General features: G+C 37.5%; 2 protein-coding genes and 1 long non-coding RNA gene across 3 annotated transcripts; 1 reads left to right on the top strand and 2 right to left on the bottom strand.

Moving 5' to 3' along the window:
- Positions 1-9,352: 9,352 nt before the first annotated feature.
- On the bottom strand, positions 9,353-13,260 carry LOC122027792 (long chain base biosynthesis protein 2a-like). Its single transcript, XM_042586801.1, has 12 exons — positions 13,057-13,260; positions 12,907-12,972; positions 11,742-11,830; positions 11,477-11,622; positions 11,275-11,399; positions 11,079-11,172; positions 10,792-10,955; positions 10,515-10,676; positions 10,301-10,427; positions 10,055-10,221; positions 9,848-9,955; positions 9,353-9,671 (listed from the first exon to the last, which is right to left on the bottom strand). The coding sequence occupies exons 1-12, from the start codon at positions 13,258-13,260 to the stop codon at positions 9,597-9,599; spliced, it is 1,527 nt and encodes a 508-aa protein (XP_042442735.1). The 3' UTR covers positions 9,353-9,596.
- A 98-nt stretch (positions 13,261-13,358) lies between these two features.
- On the top strand, positions 13,359-16,764 carry LOC122027793. The gene is made up of 3 exons (XR_006124520.1): positions 13,359-13,500; positions 13,669-13,758; positions 16,258-16,764. It is a non-coding gene; the product is annotated as an uncharacterized LOC122027793 (long non-coding RNA).
- Positions 16,765-22,710: 5,946 nt separating this feature from the next.
- LOC122027794 (protein SOB FIVE-LIKE 5-like) lies at positions 22,711-24,409 on the bottom strand. The gene is made up of 4 exons (XM_042586802.1): positions 23,529-24,409; positions 23,352-23,447; positions 23,187-23,261; positions 22,711-23,070 (listed from the first exon to the last, which is right to left on the bottom strand). Exons 1-4 carry the CDS (start codon positions 23,901-23,903, stop codon positions 23,038-23,040), a joined length of 579 nt encoding a protein of 192 aa, XP_042442736.1. The 5' UTR covers positions 23,904-24,409; the 3' UTR covers positions 22,711-23,037.
- Positions 24,410-27,004: the final 2,595 nt, after the last annotated feature.

The raw sequence follows: 27,004 nt of genomic DNA, 5'->3' as shown, positions 1-27,004 counted from the left end.
ATTACCTAGATCTATAGGATCATGCTTTATAGCAGTGTGTCCTAGACTAAGGCTAAAATAAATTTTAAAACTCTAGAGAAAAGGGAATTTTTTTTAAAGAAATACAAGTAAGAGTAGCCTAGCTAGTATTTGCAAATCTTTTGAAAATTTAGTTGATAATAAGAGTCCTAATCTATTATGTGCATTCCCAGTCTTCTTCATAAGTTACTAAATTAATTCAGATTGTGATAGTGGTTTAGTGAAGATGTTAGCCACATTTGACTTGGACTCAACATAGTTTAGTTCAATGTCTCCTTTGGTGACGTGATCTCTAATAAAGTGATGTTTGATTTTAATAGTTTGGTTCTTGAATGATGTACTAGATTCTTAATAATTTTTTTTACATTTTTATATTTTAAATTAAAGTCTTTTAATGTGTGCATCATCCATAATAATTGTGCTACACACTCACCCATTGCTATGTACTAGGTTTCAGTAGTAAATAAAGTAACATAATGTTATTTTCTACTAAATCAGCTTACAAGTGATGGTCCAAGTAATTAACATCTACCACTTGTACTTTTACTATCTAGTTTACAACCAGCATAATCTGAGTCAAAGTAACCTATTAGTTCAAAATTAGGTGATCTAGGGTACAAAATTCCCACATTTGTTATGCCTTTTAAATATCTAAAAATTCTTTTAACATTTGTTAGGTGAAACTCCTTAGCACAGGTTTGATATTTAGCACACATACTAACTACAAATAAGATATTAGGTCGACTTGTAGTTAAGTATAAAAGGTTGTCTATGACACTCCTATAATATTTTAGATTTACTAATTTTTCGTTTAGATCACTATCTAAAGTTGTGTCAGTTGCCATTGATTTTTTATTTCTTTAGTATTTTCTATTTCAAATTTTTTAAGTAATTCTTTTATGTATTTTTTTTTATAAATATAATTTTTTTCATTTGTTTGTTTGATTTGTAAACCTAAGAAATATGTTAGTTTAACCACTAAAATCATTTCAAATTCTTGTTCCATTAAGGTTATAAATTCTTGTAAAAATTTTGAGTTAGTTGAACCAAAAATTATATCATCTACATAAACTTTGGTTATAAAAATATTTTGTTTAAGTGATTTTACAAATAAAGTTGGATCAATTTGACCTTAATTGAATCCTTTGGAAATTAAATAGGAGGTTAACCTTTCATACCAAGCCCTAGGTGCTTGTTTAAGACCATACAATATTTTATTTAGTTTAAAGACATGGTTAGGATAATCTGTAGGATCGAAAAAAATTTAGATATCTCCACAATGGTATGATATTGTCCACTTTAGATCTAAGCCCTCATGATTTTACTCTTGGGCTCTATCCAAAAGGCATCATACCAATAGAGATATTTTTTTATAAATCCATGATCTTTCCCATGTATTTTTAATGTGGGACTATGTTTGTAACCTTGCAACTCCAACAATCCCCCCCCCCCAAAAAAAAAATAATAAAGGACCACAGGATCCCCTCAAGTATTGGGTCACTCTTGACCTCCTCAGGGCCTCCCCTCGAGCATTGGGCCATTCTTGACCTGCTAAGGGTCTCCCCTTAAGTATTAGGTCACTCTTGACCTGCTCAAGATCTCCCCTACTTCGTTCAAGGTTTCATCCACATGGTTCAATCTTAGATCATGGCTCTGCTAGTGCTTCTTCTGGCGGTTAGTCTGGTGAAGAGCAACCTGACTCTAATACCAATTGTAGAATCGAAAAAAAATTTAGATATCTCCACAATGATATGATATTGTCCACTTTGGGCATAAGCCCTCATGGTTTTACTCTTGGGCTCTACCCTAAAGGCCTCATACCAATGGAGATATCTTTTTCTTATAAACTCATGATCTTTCCCATATATTTTTAATGTGAGACTATGTTTGCAACCTTACAACCCTAACATAATCTAGGCCCTCAAACCTTGGTGGTTGACCTACATAGACCTTTTCTTTATTAGCTCATTTAAGAAGGTAGATTTAACATCCATTTGATAAATTTTAAATCCTTTATGGTCTCCATAACTTAGTAATATTCTAATAGACTCAAGTCTGGTTATTGAGGCATAGGTTTCATCAAAGTCAAGTCTCTCTACTTGACTAAACCCTTTAGCAACTAGTCTAGCTTTGTTTCTGACAATTTCCTCATTTTCACTTAGTTTATTTCTAAACATCCATTTTATTTCTATAACCTTTTTATGATTAGGTAATGATGCTAAATCCCAGACTTCATTTCTTTCAAATTAGGTCAATTTTTCCTGCATGACTATAATCTAGTATGGGTCAAGTAGAGATTCTTCTATCATTTTAGGTTTAATTTTAGAAATTAAGGATATTTGACTTAGGTTTCTAAATGATAATCTAATTTGAATCTTTAAGTCTGGGTCACCTATTATTTGTTCAACTGGATGGTCTGTGCTAACTCTTATTATTCTAGATTCAATTTATATTTGTTCATTTTCTTATAGTTGATTTTGTTCATCTTCATGTTCATCTATTTGATTTAGGTTTTCACATGCTCCCTCTAGATCAATGCTAGCTCTAATAAAGTCAATTGGTTGAGGTTGAGTTTGATTTGAGTTAGTTTCTTTAGAATTAGATTCATCAAATTTTATATTTGTTGTTTTTTCAATTCTTAGGATATTTTTATTATAAACTCTATACCCTCTACTATTATTGAGTATCCAACAAAAATTTTATTTTTCTTTTGAGGTAAATTTTCCTAAACATTCTCTTGTATTTAATATGTAAACTGAACATCTAAATACTTTAAAATATTTGATATTAGGTATTTTATCATAGTAAATTTCAAATGGGGTTTTATTATTTTTCTTATTTATTGTTGTTCTATTTTATACATAACAAGTTGTACTAACAACTTCTACCTAGAAATATTTTGGTAGTTGGTATTCATTAAACATTATCCTAGTGGCTTATTGGAGGGTTCTATTTTTTCTTTCAACTATTCTATTTTGTTGAGGTATATTAGGACATGAGAATTCTTGGTGATAGCCATTTTCTAAGTATAATTTTGTAAACCTATGGTTTTTAAATTTTCCACCATTATCACTCCAAATTCTTTTGATTATAAAGTCTTTTTCATTTTCAGTTTGTTTACAAAAGTCACTAAATATTTCAAATATTTTATCTTTATTTTTTAAAAAATTTATCCAAGTGAATCTTGAGTAATCATCAATTATTACTAGATAGTATAAGCTTCCATTAATACATTTAATCTCATGCGAGCCAAATAAATCTAAGTGTAATAATTCAAGTGGTGAATTGGTTTGAATTTGCTTAGTTGGTTTGTGGACTGATTTGGTCTATTTTTCTTGTTGACAAGTATTACAAATTGTTGAGTCTAAGTTGGGTAGTTTTGGTAGTCCTCTAACTAAACATTTAGTTTGGTGAAGTTTTTAAAGTGAGTGTGGGAGATAATCTTCTATGCTATAGCTAGGTTTCCTCCTTTTATGTCAAATAACAACTTAAGTGAGGTTGTGGAGCTAGTTAGGTTAATTGCATAGATATTGTCTCTTCTAAACCCTTTAAATCTTATGTTAGGCTTGTCCGTATGCTTGATCAAGCATTCAGAGGATAAGAACTTAATCTTATAACCAGAATCACATAATTGACTAATGCTAAGTAAATTAAATTTAAAATAATCAACAAGTAATACTTTATAAATAGTAAAATTTGATTTAAGTTCTATGTTACCTATTCCAATTACCTTAAATTTACTGTTATTTCCAAAGATAATAGTTATTAGTCTTTTAAATGTCGATTTTATTAACATTATTTGATCCCCGGTCATTATTGGGAGCAATCACTATCTAATATCCATTTAGTTTCCTACAAAAAGTAGGAGTGATTATTTAATTATGAAGACATTAAGTCAATTTTGTTTAGGTTAGTTTTACCCAAGAAAATTCAAGTTAAAAGAAAACCCTTTAATTTAAGTTTTAATTTTAATTTAAGTTTTTAATTTTTAAATTTAAATCATAGTTTAAGTTTTTAATTTAAGTTTTAATTTTAAGTTTAAATTTTTCTTTAATTTAAGTTTAATTTTAAGTTTTAATTTAAGTTTAAGTTAAGTTTAATTTAAGTTTTAATTTAATTTAATTTAATTTAGAATTTAAGTCAATGTTTTGGTTTTAGGTTAAATTTAAATTTTATTAATCTAATCATCTAGGTATCCTATCATTTTGTGAGATGAGTTAAGTTAGATTTTTAGGGGTTGGTTTAACTTGGGTTAGATTCAAGTTTAGCTTTGGGTTAATCAAGTAGCATTCTTTGAATAAATTTCTAGGTTGTGGTAAGTCACATGGACATCATTATAGTAACTGTGTGCTTCAAGATTTTTCAAATAGCCCTTCCCAAAGAACTTAATACAAAACTTTGGTCTAACCAGTTTAGATTGATAAGACGTAGCTTCAGTTAGTTCTACTAAGCCAAATGCATCAGGCCAAACACATAGGATTCTTCCTAAACATACATAGATAGAGCTTCCCTAACATACTATCATCCCAAACTTCTCTAGTACCGTTTGTCAAGTTAAATTAGTCCCTAATTTATCTAGGCCTAATTATCCAACTGGGTAAACTATTATTTTGGAGGTGTCAACTAGTTTGGTGCCTCCCCCTGAATTCTTGAAGTTGGGTTTATTTTAAGTTTTAGGTTTATATCGATATATTTTATAGTTATAATAAACTTGATTATAGTTTAAGTTTAAGTTGAATTTGTAGTTCTTTGATTTAGTTTTTTATTTTATTTTATTTTATATTTTAGGTTTGGATTTGAATTAGTAGTTTTGATTTTTATTTTTGAGTTTAAATTATTTGGTTTATTTTGATTTGGTTTTAGGTAATGATTTTTTTTTGGATACATAGTATTAATTGAGTCCTACTTGCTTGGTTAGATAAGCTTTTGGAACTCATGCTTTGGTTAGTTTATTGTTTTGGGTTACGAGTGATATAAATATTTTATTCGAGATGTTTTTATATCTGAGTCCGGATTTGTTATAGACAACTCTTTGTAATCCAAGAATAAAGTTAAGATTTTTGGATCTTGTTGTAAATTTTTCAAGTAGGCTTTTAAAATTTAATATTTCAGATTTTAATTTGGAATTTTCTTCTTCAAGTTTGGTATTCTGAATTGAATTTTCAAGATGACTTGATTTAGGGTTTGATTCAAGTTGTTCTTTTAGCTCCTTTTTTCTTTACTAAGTGCTTCGGTTATTCTTCTTTAAGTTGTTCTTCTTCAAGTTTGGTATTCTGAATTGACTTTCAACAGTAGATAATTTCTTATGTAGACATGAAATAATTTTGAAAATTATAGAGCTTAGAACAGAGTTTACCTTAGTGGAATCTTCGGAAACGAGAATGGACTCGTGGCTCAACTCGTATTCTGACTCTTCATCTTATTCCGATTCGCTTTTTGATTATGGTCTGGTTGACATCAGTGCCAGATAGTTGTTGTGCTTCGGTTCGTCATTATCAATTCCTCCGAAGATGACTCGTCCCAAGTCGCTTGAGTGCCTTCTTTTCATTGAGTTTCTTGAGTTTATCTTCCTTGATGTTCGAACACTCGTGCTTGTAGTGGCCCTTTTTGTTGCATCCAAAACAGGTAATGCTTGATTTGCTGATGTTGTGCTTGATTATCTTTTAAAGGTCCTTTGTGCTAAAGTCATTCTTTTTTATGATGAACATTCTCCTTATCATGTTCACCAATTGCTCTTCTGTATCTAAGTCTGGGTCAAACTCATATTCTGTCTCTAGTTTAGAGTTTTTCTGTCTGCTTTGTAAAATCTACAAGGAAAGCTACACCTTTCTCAGTCTTTTTGGTGTTAGTTTGTTCATGCAGCTCAAGTTCACAGAATAATTCATCTACTTTAAATTTTTTAGGTTTTTCAAAACTTTATAGGCATCCATTATAGATGCCCATAGTGCATTTCAGGGAAACAAATTTAAAGAATAAATTATAACGTCCCGATTTGAAGTTCATGGTCGATAAGGTGCAGACCGTTGAGGATGTCTTTGATCCTCATGTGGAGTTACATTGTCATTTCTCCATCCTGTATTTTGATATTAAATAAGGAATTTAATAGGAAGTCTCTTTTTGTTATCTTTGTGTCGCTGGTGCCCTCGTGTTATTCGATTAGTTTTCCCCAGAGCTCCTTTGTATTTTCAAATGGATCGAATCCGTCGAGTTCCTCCTTGGTCAATCTGCATTGGAGGGTGTTTAGTGCTTTGGAGTCGATATGAGCTTTCCTCCTCATGTCTGGGTTCTAATTCCTCGGATCCACGGGTGTTTTGGTAGCTTCGTCAATCGATGCCTGGTACCCACGACGGATCGAGAACCACTGGTCGATGTCCGTCTTGAGGTATACTTCCATTCTCCTCTTCTAATATGAGAAGTCGTTTCCAGTGAAGAGTGGCGGGTGCGTGGTGTTGAAGCTTTCATTTTGTGCCATGTGATTACTGAAATAGAAAACCAGAAAGAAGTACCAAGACTTAGTCTTAGATTAATTGTGCTGGAGAAGAAAAAAAGGACTCGATTGGTGTTACGCCAATTCGAGCAATTTACAAAAATTAAAGCAAAAAATTTATTTGAAGAGGAAACAGTGCCAATTCAGATTGATTCGAAAAAACCTAAAATCGAAAAGTTAAAGCAAAAAAAGAATAGTCAAATAAATTCCCTGCTTGATTGGTAGTTGCACCAATTCAGAGTTAACAGGGCTTTGATAAAACTTGTTGGATGGTTACACACATGAGAGGGGGGGGGGGGGGGGGGGGGGGAATCACATAGTTTTAAAAACTTTTCTTTTTCATTTTACAAAATAAGTACACAGCGAAAAACTAAACACGAAAACAAAACAAGCAAAAACTTGATCAGTTACTTGGTTTGGAGCCTCGGCGACTCCTACTTCAAGACCCACGATCCTGTAGACCATATTGATGGACAATTCATGATAATCCTCTTCTGAATCCGCTAGAAGAGGAAAACGAGTATAATAGAAAAGATAGGATAAGTATAACAAGCTACATTTTCCTTTTAAGCAATAATTAAGTACACAAAGAAAACTTCGTTACCCAACACTTGTAGATGATTGGATCAGGCTCGGTGTTGGATGACTTCTCAATAGTAGTCAGACGCAACAGCGTCATAGTAGAGTAGCAGCATAAAGTTGGAGCAATCGGAGTGTTGAACGGATGCACAACGACTTGTAGAAGAGTTGTGTATGAGTTGTTTAGAATCCTTGATCGAGACCCTCTTTTATTGAGTGTTGAAGGCGTCTTCCATAGCACTAGAGGTGCCTTCCATAGGTAAACTCTTATCCTGAATAGCCCGCCTTTTATCATTGACAAAGTCTAATTTTATCCAACCAAAGGCGCCTTCCATCGCCTAACTCAAGGTGCCTTCTATTGGGTGAAGGTGCATCGGGTATTGTTCACCCGAGATATTTTTGTACTCATTTTGTCCTACAAAATGTGTTAGTCCAACACAAAATATCTAACCTATAAAATAAAGTTAGCATAATAAAAATAAGCAAACAAGCAATTAGATCATGCCTCTCTAAGACCAGAATCTAGTCAGTGTCTCAATTTAGGTTTCTGAAATAGACATAAATTGAACCTGCGCCTAAAATCTCAAATTGGAACTTGTCCTCACTAGATCACTCTCATCTAATGACTTACCTTATTTACCTTGCATAATCACTTGACTCTACCTCGGTCCACCAGGTCTTCCCGCCAGTTTTCAAGTCCACAGACCCAATTGGACTTCAGCCAACTATCAGATCCCGCGAACCGTACCAGACTTCCCACTAGATATCGAGTCACTTCTTGACTTATCTGGACTTCTACGTCAGCTATTAGGTCCTCTAGACCTAGCTGGATTTCAGCCTGGTGTCAGACCAATCAAGTCCTGCACACTTGGTAGAAAGCTTAGGTCACACAACACATCTAATTTTAATCCACTTGTCATTCATCAAAACTCAGGTTTGATCATTGATGTCAACTGCAGCAACACGTTAGTGCTGCTTTGCATAAACCAACACCAACGTGTGCAAACCAACACCATGTTAGTGCTGCTTTGGTGTTGGTCTTTAATGACTAACACGTTGGAGCTGATCTTTAAATATCAGCTCCAATGTTGGTGTTGGTTTGTAGAAGCTAGTACCACTTTGCATGCAAGAGAGAGAGAGAGAAAAAAAAAATACAAACTAGTACCACTTTATATGCAAAAGAGAGAAGAGAATTATTATATGCAGATGAGAGATATTAAAAAATTTGGATCAAAGTCACATCAAGTGACCACGTAGGCTATCGCTATATATATATACACACACACATGAAATTGATATGCTTCCTGATGCATCTTGCACAACTATGAGCGAAATCCAACATGACCAAAACCTAATTTTTTAAAATCTGTTTCTCATCTGCATATAACAATTTTTCTCTCTTTCCTCTTAAATTAAAATAAACAACTCATTTCTCTCTCCTATGATTGCATACAATAATCACGGTGTTGATTTTTAAAGGTAATGTAGTTGCTACAAAGTGTAGTAGTTATTATATAGCTACTGAGTTGTAGCAGCTACTGTACAGTTGTAGCAGTTATAGCTGCTACAATATTATAACAGCTATAGCACAATTATAGCAAGCACTGTACTGTTGTAGCAGTCACTACACCGTTATAGCAGTCACTACACCGTTATAGCAGCTACTGCACCATTATAATAGCTACTTCACAGTTGCAGCAGCTACTTTACAGTTGTAGTAGCTACTTCACAGTTGTAACAGCTATTACATAATAGCTGCTATAACGTTATATTAACTACTACACAGTTATAGTAGCTACTTCACAGTTATAATAGCTACTACATAATTGTAGCAGCTATTTCACTGTTATAACAACTACTGCACAGTTATAGTAGCTACTTCACAGTTATAGTAGTTACTACATAGTTATAGTAACTACTATATAATAGCTATTATAATATTATAACATCAATATTACAGTGATTATTACGTGTAACAATAGAAGAGAGAAGATATAATTTTATTTTAAGAAAAAAGAGAAAAAAAGTTATTACATGTAGATAAGAAAAGGATTAAAAAAATTAAGTTATACACAAAACTTCATATGAGATGCCTGCCGTTCTCTAGTGATTGCAAAAAACAAAAAGGTGCTCCTTTAACATTCACTTCAACTAAAATCTCAAAACTCTTGTCCGTGTGATGATTAAAATTATTTGGAAGCTATAGTCTACTTATTCACACCCTTTACATAAAATTTTATTAATAAAAAGAATTTATATAAACAGCAGTCAGAGAATTACAAAATATTCGCTTTTCATAAATATGAAATAACATATGAACAATTGTAGTAAAAAGTAGAATCTATCAGGAATTCCACATCGTCGGCCCATTTGAGGAGGTAAATCGGAAAATAACATATGAACAAGGCTTTGCCCAAACAAGTAATCTATTTTCGATGATCAAAAGGGAATGACAGAATTAAATATATATGTAGGTAACATGTATTTCTTTTGTTTCTGTCTTTGTTTTCTCTCAATCAAACTTTATCTTCTCTGGTTCGGCAGGGAGGCACTTCGCCCCTACAAGATCACCAACTTCGCTGATGACCTGAAAAGAATTATGCAACAAGGATTGGAAAAAGACTTCTGATCTAACTCTGTCTCGTTAAATTAAACAACCATGTCTGACTGGTCTCTTTCCAAACAGCTCAAGATAGAATAATCAAAGTCTGGAAAATTCATCCCACAAACTAATTGGCAATCTTTAGAAAAAATTTTCTTTACCTTCAAGCCTCTTATCAGGTCTTCCCTGGTATGGGAAGCTGATATGCAGATCCTGGCCCTGGCAAGCAAAACCGGGGTTGCAGGGTATGCTACAATCACAACCGCAACCTACAAGAAAGATCGATCATTGATCAGAACTAGCAACGCAAATGATATGATCTTATATCGCAGCACAAAACATGGCGGCACTGCCTAGCCAGAACTTACATTCTGCCTTAAGCATTCACGAGAAAAAGCAGGGAGTTTAGCTAAGTTGTATAGCATAATAGACATGACTGGTGAGTCATTGTCGCCAAGAACCACAAAGCCCGTCTTCTTAAGTTCTGATCGGAAGTAGTTGCTGCTCTCGCGAATCTGTGCAAGTTTCTTGGCTCCTGGTTTAACCATAAAGCAAGTTGTGCTTAGGTGTCATTACAAAGTGACCGGGGGTTTGCTGTGGCTGTAAACCCTCACCTCTGTTTGATCCATCTTCCCCAAGAACAACCTTGATTGCAGATATTACTTGTTGAACTGCTGGTGGCGACATGGACGTGGCATAGAGATGAGCTGGGCAAGCGTACCTGAGGTACTGAATGATATCCTGAGAAACAAAATGGTTCAATTCATATTAACACGCCTTAGGACAGAGATACATCACATTAAGCACTAAGTTATTCAAGAGGTAAACCTCTGAAGCTGCAATATAGCCTCCACAGGACCCAAATGACTTGGTAAAAGTTCCCATCATGATATCAACATCAGCTGGATCCACCCCGAGGAGCTCACAAACACCTCTGCCAGATTTTCCAACAGCGCCTATGCTGTGTGCCTCGTCCAAATATATGTATGCCTGACCCAGAAAGACAATAGCTGTTACTCCATACTCGTAGAAAATATGTGGTTAAGTGGATAGAAAATGGTGAATATGTGTTAGAGTCGAATCTCAACATGGAACTTTGACAAACCTTGTACTTCTTGCAGATAGCTACTATCTCAGGCAGCTTAGAGAACTCTCCTTCCATACTGTATATTCCTTCCACAATGACCATTATCTTCTTCCATGGTTCGCCAGTGTCAGGCTGCCCCTTAACTATCTGCTTTCTCAGCAATTCTTCCAACTGAGACGGACCTGCCATCCAAAATAAGCCTTTGATAAAATCCTGGAGGGGAGCTCAGTAACATCAATTCGTCAACAATTTAATCGAATTGAGAAAAGCTCAACAACATGTCGTGCTCAATGTGCAGAGCTCACCGTTGTGTTGGAAAACCATAACCGTGGCACCAGAAGCTCGAGCACCATTGACGATGGAATTATGGTTGAATGAATCACTAATGATTAGACCACCCTGTTCGAGTACAAGAGTATGAATTAGCACTCACATAAACTCATTTTGGATACCCGATTGCATGAACATGTGAAGAAAAACAAGTTAAAATTGAGTATGAACCTCTCCAACTAAAGCAGGAATTATGGAAGAGTTTGTCACATATCCCATGCCAAAAGTAATAGCCGCAGGTTTCCCCACAAATCGTGCTATCAACTCCTCAAGTTCAGTATGCAACTTAGTGGTCCCTTATCAAGCAGAAGCCCGACCTCTTTAGGGGAAAAATGAATTCTTTAGACTTTTTCAAGGAGAAAACTCTACATACCTGCATCAGCCCGAGAGCTGCAAGTAGTAGGAGCATAACTCTCGAGAGATTCGATCACACGAGGTGTGCAGTACTCGTCTCCTGCTGCAAAACCAAGATAGTTGTATGATCCGAGGTTGAGGCACCTTGTTGTGTTTGTAGTTCGGCTGCATACATGAACGGATTGCAATGAATAACTCCTCTTGGTTCGAACAATATCTTTCTTTTTTTTTTCCTTTTTTTTTTAAATCATGATGGGATTGACATCAATGCAAAATTAACATACTGTAGAGTCTTGTTATTGTCATTGGAGTAACGCTCAACCACATCGATCCAAGCATCCGGTGCACTCGCAATTGGGCGGCCAAAACAATCCTGCCATTCAAACAAACATGTTCACTGATCATCTGAAACATCATCGCCTTACCCAAATCATTCTGTATCACAACCCTTCTACTGAGGCACCTCTACATCTCCTTGTCACCCACCTAACTCCAATTTAATTCAAGTTAATTATAGTCCACAACTTCTTCGTCAGAGCAAATTGAAACTCAGCCACAGCCTCATGCATGTGTCAAGTCTTTTGCTATTCGCCTAGTAATGAACTGGGAGAATACATACTAGGACTGAATACAGCAATTGGTTCAAGAGAACCTTTGCAACACCCAAACAAATCCAAAATATAATAAAAAAAGAAGGATAACAGCAACAAAAACAAATATTAGTGGATTAAAATTATGAAGATTCTCTAACCTAGAAAAAAATATTGGATCTCCATTGACGGACCAGAAAACCAAATACCATATGCTGACCAAGCTAACTGACAACTTGATGCGAGAAGACTCCCTCTCCCAAAAGAAGCCTACACTAGTTGGACGTGCTAAGCACAAGCTAAACAAAGTCTCTTCCAACATCAATCACGTCGATTAAGAAAAATTTTCATTGACCCGAGCAAAGAGACGCATTCAAAAGAAAATTGCGGCATGTAAAAGAGAGAGCGTATATAGGTTACAAGATCCTGAGCATCGATGTCATTTGATTCAAAAGAAATTGAATCATTGACCGATCCGAGCCGAACGAAACTGGACGCAGATGATCCACCCTGAACGATGAAGATAAACCAAAAAAACTACGTCCTTTTCCTACTCTTCCTTTTGCCTTCCAGAAGCGTGTCGTTTCTCCGCCGCTGGCCCGCCTCCCCGGTGGTAATACGAACAAACGCGTGGGGCGGCGGCGGCGGCGCCAAGCAGCATCTGCTGGCGTCTTCCGGGAAGATTAATTGAACCGGGTTCGGGCATTTGTGCGAGTTGAACCGTTTAAGAAATTCGGCTTTTCGATCTGACTAAGACAAAAATCAGCACTTCACTTCCACTCAAAGCACAAAGATCCTAACAATTCCGAAGAGGAAGAAGATGCAGAAGAACAAAATGCCAAAAGGAAATTGGACCGACCTGGATGCGGTGGTAGATGCGACGGGTGTAGAAATCCTCGAACGCCGGACATATGGGCGCATAACCCTGCCAGAAAGCAAAAAAACTCGATCCTTTAACCCTGATGCGACCGGCGAAAAGTCTGGCGGTGGAGGAGAAAAGAGCAAACACCTTGGGGTCGTCGGACTTGGACCAGTTGAGGAGCTTGCGGAAGAGGTCGCGGAGGAGACCGAAAGTGAAAAAGATTCCGTAGCCGATGAGGGTGAGGAGGGCGGTCGGGAAAGTGAGCCTCACCATCCGGCGGATCTCCCGCGGCACCGCGAGTGGGGGAATGGGCGGTAGCGGCGGGAGTAGGAGGAACAGCGGCGGCGACATCGCCGGCCGTTCTGCCGCTGAAATGATAGGGGAGGGATGGAGGGAAGAGTATTCGTGGAGGGAGAGGGTGCGCTCTAAGTCGGGCTTTTAATGGCTACTCTCGACGCCCATGGCGGACGGTGACCGCCGAACATATGTCGTTATTAAAGTTGTTGTTTGGTTGGCGTTGAGAGAGGTCTGCACGCACCAGCGCCGAATTGAAGCGGGGCCATGGCGGATCCAGTGACAGTAATTTTTTTCGTAAGCACCTCCCCCATCGACTGTTAATACTTCGCCCGTACTCCTCTTGGGGAGGCACTTTATCGTTTTGTAGTCGTATTCCTCCACACCTCCCCCAATCTACACGTCTATTTATGTACATCGCCACTGAATGTGCTTAGACCTGGTTGCTTTCTTTATCCAAAGCAGGTGAACGATGACCATGCAACCTGGTGGGATCGACCTCAACTTTAACAGCTCGGATGTGGATGGTTGGAGGAGACGAAGAGATCGGATTGGGTATGGCTTCTTCCATACTTCAAGTTAAATAGAAAAAAAAAGGTGTTTCTTTCTTCCTGATGCTAGCTCTTAAGTATGTCTACTGCTCCAACATTGATGTGACTACCATGGTAGATGACGGGGTGGTAGTTTACATTTAAAGAGTAAACGTTAACTTTTTGTTCTACCAACATTTGCAAGCCAGTCAAGGCGGCCCGTGACAAGCATGAACAGTCCTTACTATACCTCAACGCTCCAAGAGGGGCAATACAGCTTATCTTTGATCCCTTTTGTTGAGACTTTAATGAGTGCTACAGTTTGTTATCTTTGTAAACAGGGAAGCCAGAATCTTGAAGTCATGAAGTAGTCATTTGGTCAGTTTGCTAAGAGAATAGAGAAAAAACATTCCATTTCCACCAGAAAAAAGAATAGGAAAAACCAGGGAGATGATTTGACAAACTGACGTTCCTGCCTTCATTTTGTCCACAGTAGGCAAGTTTTACCATCTTTTACGAAAGGTCTTTTGTAGAGTCATTCCAACCTGCATAAAAATACTTCACCATATTATAGACCCACTCTGGTCCATGGGGGAACTTAATAAATCATCATTCTCCAACTTGGTATTATGTGAACAAGGAGTCATCTTACAAGGTCCCTTCAACAATAAGAATTCAGTTGCAATTGGAAGAACATAATGTAGGAGATTGGTTTGTTTGTGATGGAATTAGAAAGCAAAACATGGCAATTACTAAGTTTTATTGACCCGAATTGAATATGACGCCCATTATCCAATATAATTTGTGAAAAATTCCTAGTTTATGAGGTACCATCCGTTGTAATGGCAATTCTTTGAATGCCCTTGGCGTTCTTTTAGTAGTAGCCGTGAGAAAGACTTCAAATTTGTTATATGTTCTGCTATCATGGTAGGACGATATTCCAACAAACTGTATAAAAGTAGTAGCAAGATGAAAGCTATTTTTCTATTTGTATCACCTTGGTCACTAGTCATTCGAAACAATTAATGCAAAAATTTAGTTATTACTGTTCTTCCTCAGTTAATTTACTCTTCGTTTTCTAATTCTCTCTCTCTCTCTCTCTCTCTCTCTCTCTCTCTCTATATATATATATATATATATATATATATATATATATATATATATATATATTCTATTCAACACTAGTTTTAAGTGTTTCCGTCATTCATTATTCTTTCCATGCATTTTAGAGGTCATAGACACATGGTGGGATAAATCTCAGGTCGGTTCCTGAGAATCGACCCCTGACCATTACGCGATGTCATGCGTCCACCGTCTGCGCTACGCACTGAGGGCATTGCACTTGCTCTTGAAAAAAAAAATGATTAATCAGGTTGGATAGCGTCGAGCCTGGGTGATCGGCCCGGTCACACGGAAGTTTCCCACCGACCACGAGGATAAATCGGGAAGCGTTCGCAGCGGACAGCCCAGGAGCCCAACATCTTTTAGTTGCGTGCCCCATTTGAAGAAATTTTTTTTACAAATTCATCATAACTGGGGCTCGAATCGTGAATACCAGGGTGATAACTTGGATACCCTACCGCTGCATCATAGCTCCGAGGGCATTTGTACTTGCTCTTGAAGCCATTATGGTAGATGGAGTTCCTTTTATTCATGTTTTCCTATGGGGACTCAATGCAATTAAGGAAGTCTTCTACTTTAAAAGCACCATACCAACTTTTGCTTCTTGCAAGTGTATATGACTTAATGATGAGGGACGTGATATTCGCTTAATATATGTAAACCAACAATAAAATCAAGAGTAAATCGCTCTTTAATTAAGTATAATATTGCTGGGCCCTCTATCACGAGCACAAACAGTTATTATTTTGTCTTCATAAGAGTTGTTTAATTGGTCTATCAGAAAGATTAAGACATGGAAACTTCAAAGTATGAGATAGTCAAATTCTATGCTTTTAAATTTTACTTTTATGCTAGAAGTACTAACGGCGCTTAATCATGGTGTAACAAAACTTTATACGGCCATAGTTAACTTGAATGCATGTTTCACAATGTTACAATGTCATAGTTCCTTGTTAAAATTGGAAATGTAAGAAACAAAAAACACACTTCTCGTTCCTTTGGATTCACATTGGAGTATTTTTCTCATCAAAAATTTTGACAGTTTTATTGTTTATATATTACATTTAATTATAGGATTTGTGCTGAACCAGACTTTAGTTATGTTTGTAGGATGCTTCCATTCCTTGATCTCAATCTGCTACCTGAACCAATTCTGCATATAATTTTGAGTCAAATGAATTGATATGACTTCGTACCCTGGCAATTTCAGAGAGAAGGATGGTGGAATAACCACTGCTTTCTGAAACTCCATTAAGCTTTTCCTTTTTCCTCTATGTCTTTTATAACTTGCATAGAAATTACTGAGGTCTGTCCAAATCTCAGTAATGCGACTCGTGAGACATTATCTGACGGTTTTCTTCCTTACACCTGTCAATAAGTCTATTATTGTGAATATTTCCAGATATCGAAGGAAGCTAAAGGATGCATCATGAATTAGCATTAGAAAAGGTTCTGAAATAATGGGAGTTGCAGGGAAGACGGGGAGTATCTCTGGTGAAGAGAACTAAAGAGAGAAACATAGAGCAATACATGTTACCATCTTAAGATAACCACATTTAGTTTTTATTATCTGTATTTCACAAATTTGTTATTTTTTTTAATCTCGATTCAATGGATTTACTGTGACAAATTCTAACGAGCTTATATAGACACTTTTTATATTATGAAAATCCAAATCCCTTGAGAATCACCGTAGCAGAAAAACTTGAATTCTCCACAACCAGATCCTAATGGTTTAACAATTTAATCAACTATTTCTGAAACTTATGTAGTTCCATTTGAAGTACTCGAAGAACTCAGATATGATTCAGGAAAAGCTAGATTTGCTTACAAACAAGCAAAATGGTTTCTTCTGACTTATTTTATGTTATCTCATCAATTTTTCTTGTTTTAGAATTTTGTAAATACGCAAGTCAAATAACAACCAAACATCATCATGCTTTTTCATTTTCAAACTACCTTTGTAGCTAATGATGCTAGACACTCTTAATAATTTAAAATTCTTTTGTCAGTGTGATTTTCTGTCGCATTCAGAAACCATAGAGTTAGAACAGCTTCCCTTGAGTCCATGCACCTATCCTTTTTTTTTTAATTCTAGTTTGATAAAACTAAGGTTTATCAGACTAAGGATCTGTCTTAAGATTGCCGATTTTAATTTCTAGGGTTTCTATGAATTTGGAAGTTACCACTTAGCAGATTTCCTTACTAAGGCTTAATTGGTTTACATAGGACGTATTAGTTCACGTAAGAATTGATGTAGAATACCAAAAGGAATTATTCATGTTCAAGAAAGTTTGAACAATACTATTGTAAGTATTACTAATGTAGGAGGTCAAGTGGTTTCTTAGGCCTCCGCTAGTACTTCTGGATTCAAAGGCCCAAGAAGAGGGACACCCTATGTTGCTCAAGCAGCATCAATAAATGCTATAATTGATGGTTAGTTGTTGAAGTTTATTCTGATTTGGATAATTGAACTAGTAATGCATCCAGGCTAGAAATTGATGGTTAATTATGTTTTTTGAGCTTTGTTCATGCCACTGTCTGTAGAAACTAAATATTACTTCAAAATGGAAACGAAGGACTATGATTATTCTTAATTTGGAAGAATAAGCATTGGTTTGTTTGTATAAATTGTACTTCAGAAATGAGTAGATAGTCAGAATATGATCTGAGACCAGAGTTCTCCTAGGATGCTGATGGACCTTTGTGATTCAGAGACAAATTTTGTTCCTGGATTGAGCTTGCATTACATCCAGGCGGTACACAAATATTTAGAGATCTTACATGTTTGTTATGCTATTTTATTCAGCTTCTTTTTTTTCCCTGGGAAAATAGAGTTTGAGCATCTTGATTCGTCTCTTCACTTGAGTTTGAGCTTCTTGATTCGTCTCTTCACTTGGTGGGTATTGGCAATATGTTTGTCCCCTTATGCTTGCAGGGTCAAAATACCTGATTATGTTAATCAAACATGACAATTTGATGTCGTGGGAGCTCTGACCAGTTCTGGATTACTTATGTTGGTTTGAACATCAAAGTATAATCTAAATTCTTAATAACCTTAGCATTTTTAGTCATTTTATTTTATTTTTTATGGCTAATTACAGTTTGGAAATCTAAAGTGTTCATTGCCCTTCGTAAATTGTTTACATATTCTGATTATTGTTTTGAACTCTGATTTGTATATTAGGACATTTTAGCAGTTATTACCTGTTGAATCCTGTCTCGATACGAGGTGTCAGAGCTCAGAACTGAAGGAAAACTTAAGGCTGTCCCTTAGTTGTCCTGCTTAGTTAGGGTGGTCCACCTCTTGCTAGAAGTCCCATTCCTTCAGAACAAAACCTTGGAGAATTGGATGACCTAAACTTGTCATTGTCCAAAAGTCGACTTGGAGTGGTCATCAGAGCCATGTCACAATCATCAAAGACAAAAACGACCACTTACGTAGTTGTTTTTCAGTTAATTTCCCAGGTGCCTAAATCACGGGACAAATATATAGCCGGATTGCTACTCTTGGAATACCTGCTGCACACCTACTAGTTAACCACTTATGATTTGTTTAGAGAAGAGACTCAAAGATTTATTTATTTATTGATGGGAAAAAAATCACATATGTATTCACGACTTTTCCCGCTATAAACTTAGTTCCACTGAAACTTAGCGTAGAACTCTTGGTTCACTTCCTATAATATTACGTATACGTCAGCCACTGGTGGACGGACTCCCTAAACTCTTTCAATAAAAATTAGTTACTACTATAACAAGATGAATAGTTAAAATACAAAATAGCCGAGACTAAAGCAAATGCATTTATCTAGGATGCCTCCATGATGAAATTTTCACTGTTGATGTGGAGCCCAAGATATGTAGTTGATGTAGTAGAAGACATGACTCTCTTTGGAAGTCAGATGGTTGCTCAAGAACGAAATTAAAAACCAATTATCTGTTCGAAGAGAAGCTACTATATTCCTCTTGCTTTCCTCAAAATTCTCCTTGATGTGGTGGGATCCTGCAGCTCCCATGTGACTCATATGGTCAAAAGTGGTGTTGTGCTGTGAATCAAAGTAAGATGAGTTAAACTTGACGCAAAAAAAATCAGACCTAGTTCAGATGGGATTTGAATTTGATCGAACCTTCTCAGTGCCTTCATCCCAAGGATTTGCTTGAAGATAAGACAACTACTACTATTTGGCCTCAAAATCCGACATCATCCATGTCTTGGCTCCGGAACTAGACATCCTCTTAGGCTTAGATCTCAACATTCTCTCAATCTACATTCCTCCATGTCTCGATCTCAATTATTGACATCCTCTCAGTCTCAGTCCTAGATTTGGCACCATTCATGTCTTGGCTTCAGTTGTCAACATTCTCCACGTCTCAGTCTTAGATCCTTACATCGCACCTCTCTCGGCTTCAATCATCAACGCTCTCTATGTCTCAACCTTAGTCGTCGATATTCTCCACACCTCAGTCTCATATCTAGGCATCGCACCTCTCTCAACCTCAATCGTCGACACTCTCCATGTTTCGGCCTCAGTTGCTGACATCCTTCACACCTCAATCTCATATCTCGATATCGCACCTCTCTCAACCTTAATTGCTAATACTCTCCGTGTCTCAATCTTAATCTCAGATCCCGGCATCATCCTCTCTCAAGCTCAGTCATCGACATCCTCCATGCTTTAATCTAAGATCCCAGTATATCTCTACCTCTGTCTCAGTCATCGACATCCTCCCTGCCTCGGCTTTAGTCGTCGACTTTATTTATTCTTAAGACTACTCAACATCGATCTGACTCACACTAAACTCTCATTGACGAGACCATTTTTCCAAATGATGCAGACAACAATAGCGAATATTCTAGAACACGTGGCATTGGTGAATGGAGAAGTGGTTATGTGGTTGTCAAATCTGATTCCTTAGATACCCTCCTTCAAACATGTGGTGCCTAGTAGATAGAGAGACAACTAACGACTGTCAGATTTGGTCACGCACTCTCTTTTTCAGCACCATCAAATTCTCGCTTGCTTCTTCTTCCCACTCTATTTTTCATACCTTAAGCAAATCCTAATTTAAGTGTTGGAGTGGCTTATCAAGACTCTCCAACGCCCGTCTAAATCTCTTGAAGTGTGTTTCAAATCCTCCTTATCCTCTTCACCAATGATCTTTGAAGTGCGCACACGTCGGATCATTCATTGACTAGTGACCTGACTATCTATGATATTTGGCCAGAACACTCCTATTGATTTATTGGCCCGTCAATCAATAACCTGGACCAGATCAATTTAGTGAAAGGAATAACTTTCAGATGTTTAGAATAGCCTTGCCAGCCACTGCCAGCGATGAATTCTGCTAAATTATCCCTCGCGCTTTTGATCGGAGTGATTTATCTAATGAACATCAGAACCAGCACGTGATGAGTGGCCTGCGATGCTGATAAAGGTGACGATAATGATGAGTAAAGCAGTCATAAAGTTGGGGCGTTGTGGTTCTTGTCGCATATGTTTGTGCCTTAGTTTAAGTCTTGTTTGAACTTGTGGGATCCCTGGACTAAGTCAAAAGCTGCATCCTTGTGATGAACTTCATTTGCTCAGACATTCTTATTACTTTCTGCAGCCAGGTCCCTTTTGTCCTGTCCTTATATTTTGCGCTTGATAGATTGTTAAGTCTGTTAAATTATTGCAAGACAAACTAGAGATTGTGGGGGAAAAAACTTTCTTTTTCTTTTTTTTTCTTTGGAAAAAGGATGGAGTGAACAGTTCTCTCAATAGGAAAAATCTTCCTATTGATATATGGTCAATTTGAAAACTGTTTTCAAGGGTTGATGTTTCCCATTAATAATGTCTCTTCTTATAAGTTATCCCAGACCTTGATTGACCGTCCTTTTGGGGGATTCTTCTTTAGTGATTTTAAGATTTCTGGAGCAGGAAAGACTCCTTAAAGTGACTTCAAGATGGTAGTTTTTATTTAGTTTTCATTTGCTCCCTGATGAATAGATCATCAAGAGCCTCACTTTCGCTTTTAAACAGATTTGCGCATTGATTACATGGGGTTGGGGCTCTCCTATGCAACAAACTCAAAGGAATGCAGGTTTAACATTCTCAGATGGAAACTAATCTGGTCAAAGAATTAATTTGCCTTCCGTTGCTGCTGTTGAACAATAGTCAGTAAATCTACTATCACGCTTTGAGAAGGTGATCGGGATTACCAAGGTAGCATGTTACTTCCGCTTGTGCTTATGTCTCGGATTAAGAGTCTATGGAGCTAAGAGCCTCAGACCTAGTGCACATGAGGCCTGTGTTTGAGGTGAGACCGGCATCGAAAGACGCATTAATTGCACGTGCACATGTGCGCATGTGAGAGTATGTGCCTGTGTGACTGTGCACGTGCTCACATGAAGAGTAGTGTGATGGTTGGGCACACATGCAAGGCAAGTGCTACACCCTCGCCATTCCCCAATCCTCTCAATGAATGACCCATCTCTGGTGATAACTTGATGGCACAACCAAATCCATTTATGATGGAGAGAGTTTAGGAGAAGGTTGGGGTGATTGGAAACAATGGGATGTTTATTCCATACCACGTAGGTGACTGCAGCAAGGCTGGCCCTCATTTATTTAGTTGTCTTCTGTTCTCTCTCCGCTGATAGATTATTTTTAAATGAAACTGAGGAGAACAACAGTAGAAATGGGTGAACATTCCAAACTCCAAGTGCTCCACGGGCATGATTGACTGGAGAATTAATTTAATTACATAGTAGCACGAACACATGGACAAAGACAGTTCCAAAGGGGACAGTGTTGTAGGCACTAGACCTTAAAAAAAATTTGGAGACACGAAGATATTGAGCTTCATTGAGTTGAGGGATCATTATATTTATATTTGCCACATGCTCCGGGCATGGAAGATTTAAAGGAAGGATCTCAGATTTAAAAGTTCACAAGTATCCTGTATGGGGGTCTGGCTGGCACTTGCTCAAGGGCATCTTGTTGGAATTTTCCTTCAAATTAACCAAGTAAACCTAGGCTTTGGTTAGACTAAATAAAGGGTGCAGCACCTGTGAACTTTGTCCTCAAAAACACAGACACTGTTTTATCCCCGTACTATGTCTACTGGGAAGAAAAGACCACTGTGTTCTCCATCTCTGTGAAAGGATCACTCAAATGAGAAATAAGCCCAGGCTTTAGTATCAATATCGCTTTCAATTGGATAGCAATTCAGAGAATTTGAAAAAGAAAGGAAATTTCAAAGAATTTGGGCCCTTCAGGAAACAGTAAAAGAATCCTACAAGGATTGCACTTAAGCCAAAACAAGGTACCCATGTTTCTCTTTCACGTGTCCTTTGTTGTTGGATCAAACCTCCTATGGATAAATTTGTCATGCATGCGTCCTTTTTGATACAAAGCAGCAGGCAGTCGTAGTCGCAGGAAACGTTCAACTTTTTCTTCTTTTTCCATTTTTTCGCAAGAGAGTGACATGTACCACTCGTTAACATTCATCGGGAGTTAAATCTTCGATCTTACCCATCAACGGGTAAGTGTTTTGTTCCTCTGTCACGCTGATAATGAAAGCGACTATGACTGTGACTACGAGTGTAACTTCTGTTGACAAGCGACATCCTATGGTAACTCTTGTTGTCCACCATTTGGTATGTCGTAGCACTTGGGAAATTTGCTGATTGGATAAGGGTTTTTGGTCTGTGCATTATAATATTATTGTAGCAGTAAATAAATTAGTTAACTGATATATTTCTAATCACGTGATGGCAGGCTGGAAGGTTGTGGATCGACCATGGGCATGTTCTATTTGGAGTGCTCGTGGAAAGTTGGAGATGATGCTGAATGAGAAAGATCATGGTAAGTATGGATCCATAACTGTACAAAACCTCCGAGCCTCATGTGGTTACCTCCATTCATGACAAAAAAAACGAAGTTAAAAAAAAAAAATAAAGAAAACAGAAGACTGTTTATTTCTGTTTTTCCTCCTCTGTTGCTTAGGGTGCTTGCTTCCAACTACGTTGGCATGCCACTGTTTGCTTCCAACAACATTGACATGCCACAAGAAAAATAACAGAGAGGAGACGGAGAGTGAGACGACAAAAAAAAATTAAGCAAGATCTCTTTGAGATCTCTTAGATTCATCCTTCTGATTCTTCTACTGAGCAGGGGATATAGGATCAATCTCTTCAAATCTTCTTTCCACTTTCTTTCCTTGACATCTATAGAAGTCGAACAAACCAAAGCAAACGAGAATGAGTCAGAGAACACACCACACGCGTAACCTGATTTATTTATTATTAACACGAGACAATGCTGATCATGGAAATCTCTTAACTGGTCTTGCAGGTATTGGCTTCACTAGAGAAGTGGATTGAAGGAAGCCCATTTGCTTTTCTGTCGTATTGTTTCTCTGCTCAATATTTGACTACCAATTAAGACACAAAAAGCAACACCGGCAGATGTTGTGAAGTGAGCGCTTATGGGAGAAAGAAATATGTACCTTGAAATGGGTAGCTGAGAAGCCACCAGAGAACTCCAAATCCCCTTCCATGGGAGTCTTCATGCAGCTGCTGCTGTCCTCGCCAGCTAAGATGGCCTGCAATACGAGTGAACCCTCAGAGGTTAGTGACAAACGAGAGCAAGCGAAGTGGAACATAACCCAGATTCACATACATACCTTGGGTTGGCCGAGGAGAGGTGAACTGGCAGTGTCATCCAACAGAGAAGAGTAATGCTCCTGGCATTGCTGTTCTGGCTCAACTCGCCTCTTCTTGGCACTACCACACTTGGCCAAGCCATTTCCTTCCAAGCAAGTGCGGGAGTTGATACAGCGGAGGGAGAGCTCATCCTGTTCAAGAAAGTGAGGAGGCCCAGAGGATGCATCGGAGACCATGGACAAGTCTTCTTCCTCCACCTCCTCCAAGGAGTCATCACCTTTCTTGTACTCTAGAGACAGAGAGGAGCCACAGGAGGAGTGGTCTAAGTAAGCTGTCCAACCCGATTGGCATCCACTGCTGCACTCTGAGCTGACATCTAACTCCTCCCCCAGCATGATCGGTATTTGATCTCTACCCAGCAGTATTTGCAGTTTCTATATTATGTGTCCCTCAGTGTACGTAGGTGTGGCGGTGGGAAGCAGTGGGAAGGAGAGGGGGGAGAAGAGAAGCGGAGAGAGATGAAATGAAGAGCATGAGAACCAAACCGGAGACTAGCTTTGTCCTTATGCCCATGCCATTCTTTCTTCCCAGCACCCTGCTTTCCTCGGTGCACATGAAAAATTAAGACTGCCAGTTGGGCAACGGAGGCTTTGTTGGTGAACTTGGACTCGAAGGACAGTGAGTGAGACTACAACACTATACCACATAGATTTAGGAACAGAGAGAGAAGGGGGGGTGTCTCACTCATGAATACACTCACTCTGATCTCATCTCATGCTCTGCTTCTATCGAAATCTTTGCTTCTCTCTCATCCCGTAGAAGGAATGGAGCCAAAACGGCCTCACATGCAATACAGCGAGGCAAAATGTACCTCTCCAGCCCGGCTTAAGTTTCATTATAATTCGCCTTTAAAATCCCGTGAACGGAGGAAATATTGGCGTTGAAGAGGTGAGACGCATCCTATTACTATCTGTACGGACGTAACCCTCCATCTCACTGTTGCCCCCATTTAAATGATTCTCACTCGTTTAAATAAATATTCTTCATAAAACAAATCATTGAAGGCCCAATTAAGACCTGTGAAACTCTCTTCCATCCTAATTCCTTTTTATCACTTCCCTCGTGTGTAACCTGACACTTTTTAAGTCCGGTCAGGGTTATGGAGTAATGAAAGAGCATGTGTCATGCTGGAAGTCAATTCTCCTGTCCGAACCAGTTATTTCACTCCAAATCTAATCTCATATGAAGAGTTTTTTAAAAAAAATTATTTACAATCCAGTTAGTATAGTCTTTATTTAATATTTGTTTTAGTCGCACACACTGTTAAAACAAAATATAGAGCTCCAAAAAAACATGCATACTCGGTGCCCTGCAATCAACATTGTCAATAATGCTCCAGGCTGACATCGAACTACCAAGTGTGAGTTATTACGGAGCTTTAATTTGCACTGCAATGGATACAGCGGAGATATATTTCTTCTGCAAACTTTGATCTACACCGGCAAAACGATCAGTCACCTAAATGCTCAATCTTGACTGTCAAAATCCACTAATCAATCAAAGAAATAGACTCCTTTCCTCTGGCGTAGTAGATTTAATTTGTGAGTCATCGGACAAAGTGGGGAACATGGAATTGAAGCTGTTATAAGCTAGTTATTTTGTAGGTTGCATGACTTGCTAAGAGAAGACGGAGGACTTTTTTCCCCTTTGTTTGGGTGATTTATTCCCTCCGGGAAACAAGGAAAGCCGTCCCATCATTGAGATGACAGGAGGGAGAGCGAGTGAATTGGATCGAGACACAGCTGGTTACCAGGGATGAAATTGCATTCCAAGCAAATTTATGGTTCAGTTGCTAGCTAGCTGCAAGGTACGTCCTACATTGAATTTAGTACAATTTCTTCCGAACATAGATGTCATAATAAACATTTCAATTAGTTGTCATCATTATTTTCACGGAATCGGGGGGTGAATTAATTAGAACCACCTAATCTCTCTGGAGTCTGGATCCTTTTCAGTCTAAACATGCATGAACATGCACGGTTGGCCATGGCCCATGGCGAGCGCGCGTGCCCACCTCTTTGCTCTCGCGCGTAACGGAGCTCGGGACCATGATTCTTTACCTTGTCACATGCCCGCATGCTTGCTGTGTGTTGAGATTGGCCAGCCAGTTTTGGATCGTCAAATTTAATGCCCCATCCATTTGGAGGCCGAGGTAGCTGATGATTGATTTGATCTTCTCCTCTGCTATGCTACTTTTATCCTTCGAGCTAACAGCGAAAGGAGTTGATCCTGCATGTCTACTGTATCATATTAACCAATTCCAATAATTGACTTGTATAGTAATATATACTTATATTGATTTGAATGAAGAGATGCTTTATGTGCTTTAGAGAGTGAGCAGTTGCCCGTCTTTTAGCAAATTATGTGCCATAGCCCAAGCCATGTGCAGCAATCAGCATAGAGAATGCGTCCTTTGCTTGCATGGGTTCTATCATCGGACCAATTTGAGGACGAAGGATGATTGTGTCTCTTTCTATATATTCTTGCATGCCTATGTGAATATGTACGTATATTGATGCACCACCAATACAGTTTGGGTTGGATTTTAACGTGGTTCATATGTGATTTAAGAGTTACAGTATCAAAATTTATGATCTAACTTAAGGTTATTATTAGACTATTGGATGTGAACCTCTTATATATAGAATTTATTACCTATATTCATTATCATCTATATACTAATAATAGACGTATACTATATAATAGATTAGTCCCCATAAAATTAAGACAATTTTGATAGACTCCTTATTCCCTATTGACAAAAGAGTTTTCGATGCCCTTAACCTTAAGTCTTCTGGAAGACTAACCTTCTTATCATTCTTCTTTCGCAGGGATTCCATATTCGAAGACGACGCTTGAGACAACGGCTCTATAAATTCAATTCTTATTATTTTGATCTATGTCGTATTTAATTGATGAAACTAGATCTTTTTATTTTTTATTTCCTATATTTTCTGATTTTTTATTTTCTATATTTCCTATATGTGAGTTCTTATATTTTAGAATTTATATAGCTTAGGTTTTTCAAGAACTAACATATGGTATTAGAGTCCAGCATTATTTCATCGTTTTTATAGTAATAAAGTTGGAATTTTTTCTTCCATTTGTTGTGTTGATGCTAGATTAGGATTTTGTAGTATATATCATGTTTGATCATTGAAAACTCTTGATATCAAAATCTAGAAAAGACTTGCTTTTCTATGTTTTTAGTTCTTGAAGAACACAAAGAACAGTGTAAGAACTGTTATATTTAACCTAATTTTTTTGTCAAATCCTAATGACTCAATCGATTGGCCGACCATCGATTGGCCTGCTCAGTCAATCGATTACTAAGTCTAAAATTATAAACAAAATCGAGCTGAATCGATTACCCAATATTCAATTGATATCAATCGATTGATAAATTTTGCCAATCAATTAACAAGACTGAATGAAA

The sequence above is a fragment of the Zingiber officinale genome, chromosome 10A, assembly GCF_018446385.1.
Source record: "Zingiber officinale cultivar Zhangliang chromosome 10A, Zo_v1.1, whole genome shotgun sequence".
Taxonomy (NCBI): Eukaryota; Viridiplantae; Streptophyta; class Magnoliopsida; order Zingiberales; family Zingiberaceae; genus Zingiber; species Zingiber officinale.
The sequence above is the reverse complement of the archived record's forward strand: the minus strand, read 5'-3'. Positions and strand labels throughout refer to the sequence as shown.

What these genes read in the sequence shown, in the direction of transcription:
- LOC122027792 (XM_042586801.1), bottom strand. Translation starts at nt 13,260, where the DNA reads ATGTCGCCGCCGCTGTTCCTCCTACTCCCGCCGCTACCGCCCATTCCC. An exon ending in GCTATATTGCAGCTTCAGAG is followed by an intron (nt 10,428 to 10,514) that starts GTTTACCTCTTG and finishes TTTGTTTCTCAG; the next exon opens with GATATCATTCAGTACCTCAG. An exon ending in GTGAATGCTTAAGGCAGAAT is followed by an intron (nt 9,956 to 10,054) that starts GTAAGTTCTGGC and finishes TCTTTCTTGTAG; the next exon opens with GTTGCGGTTGTGATTGTAGC.
- LOC122027794 (XM_042586802.1), bottom strand. Translation starts at nt 23,903, where the DNA reads ATGCTGGGGGAGGAGTTAGATGTCAGCTCAGAGTGCAGCAGTGGATGC. An exon ending in CTCTCCTCGGCCAACCCAAG is followed by an intron (nt 23,448 to 23,528) that starts GTATGTATGTGA and finishes CTCGTATTGCAG; the next exon opens with GCCATCTTAGCTGGCGAGGA. An exon ending in AGCCAATACCTGCAAGACCA is followed by an intron (nt 23,071 to 23,186) that starts GTTAAGAGATTT and finishes CGACTTCTATAG; the next exon opens with ATGTCAAGGAAAGAAAGTGG.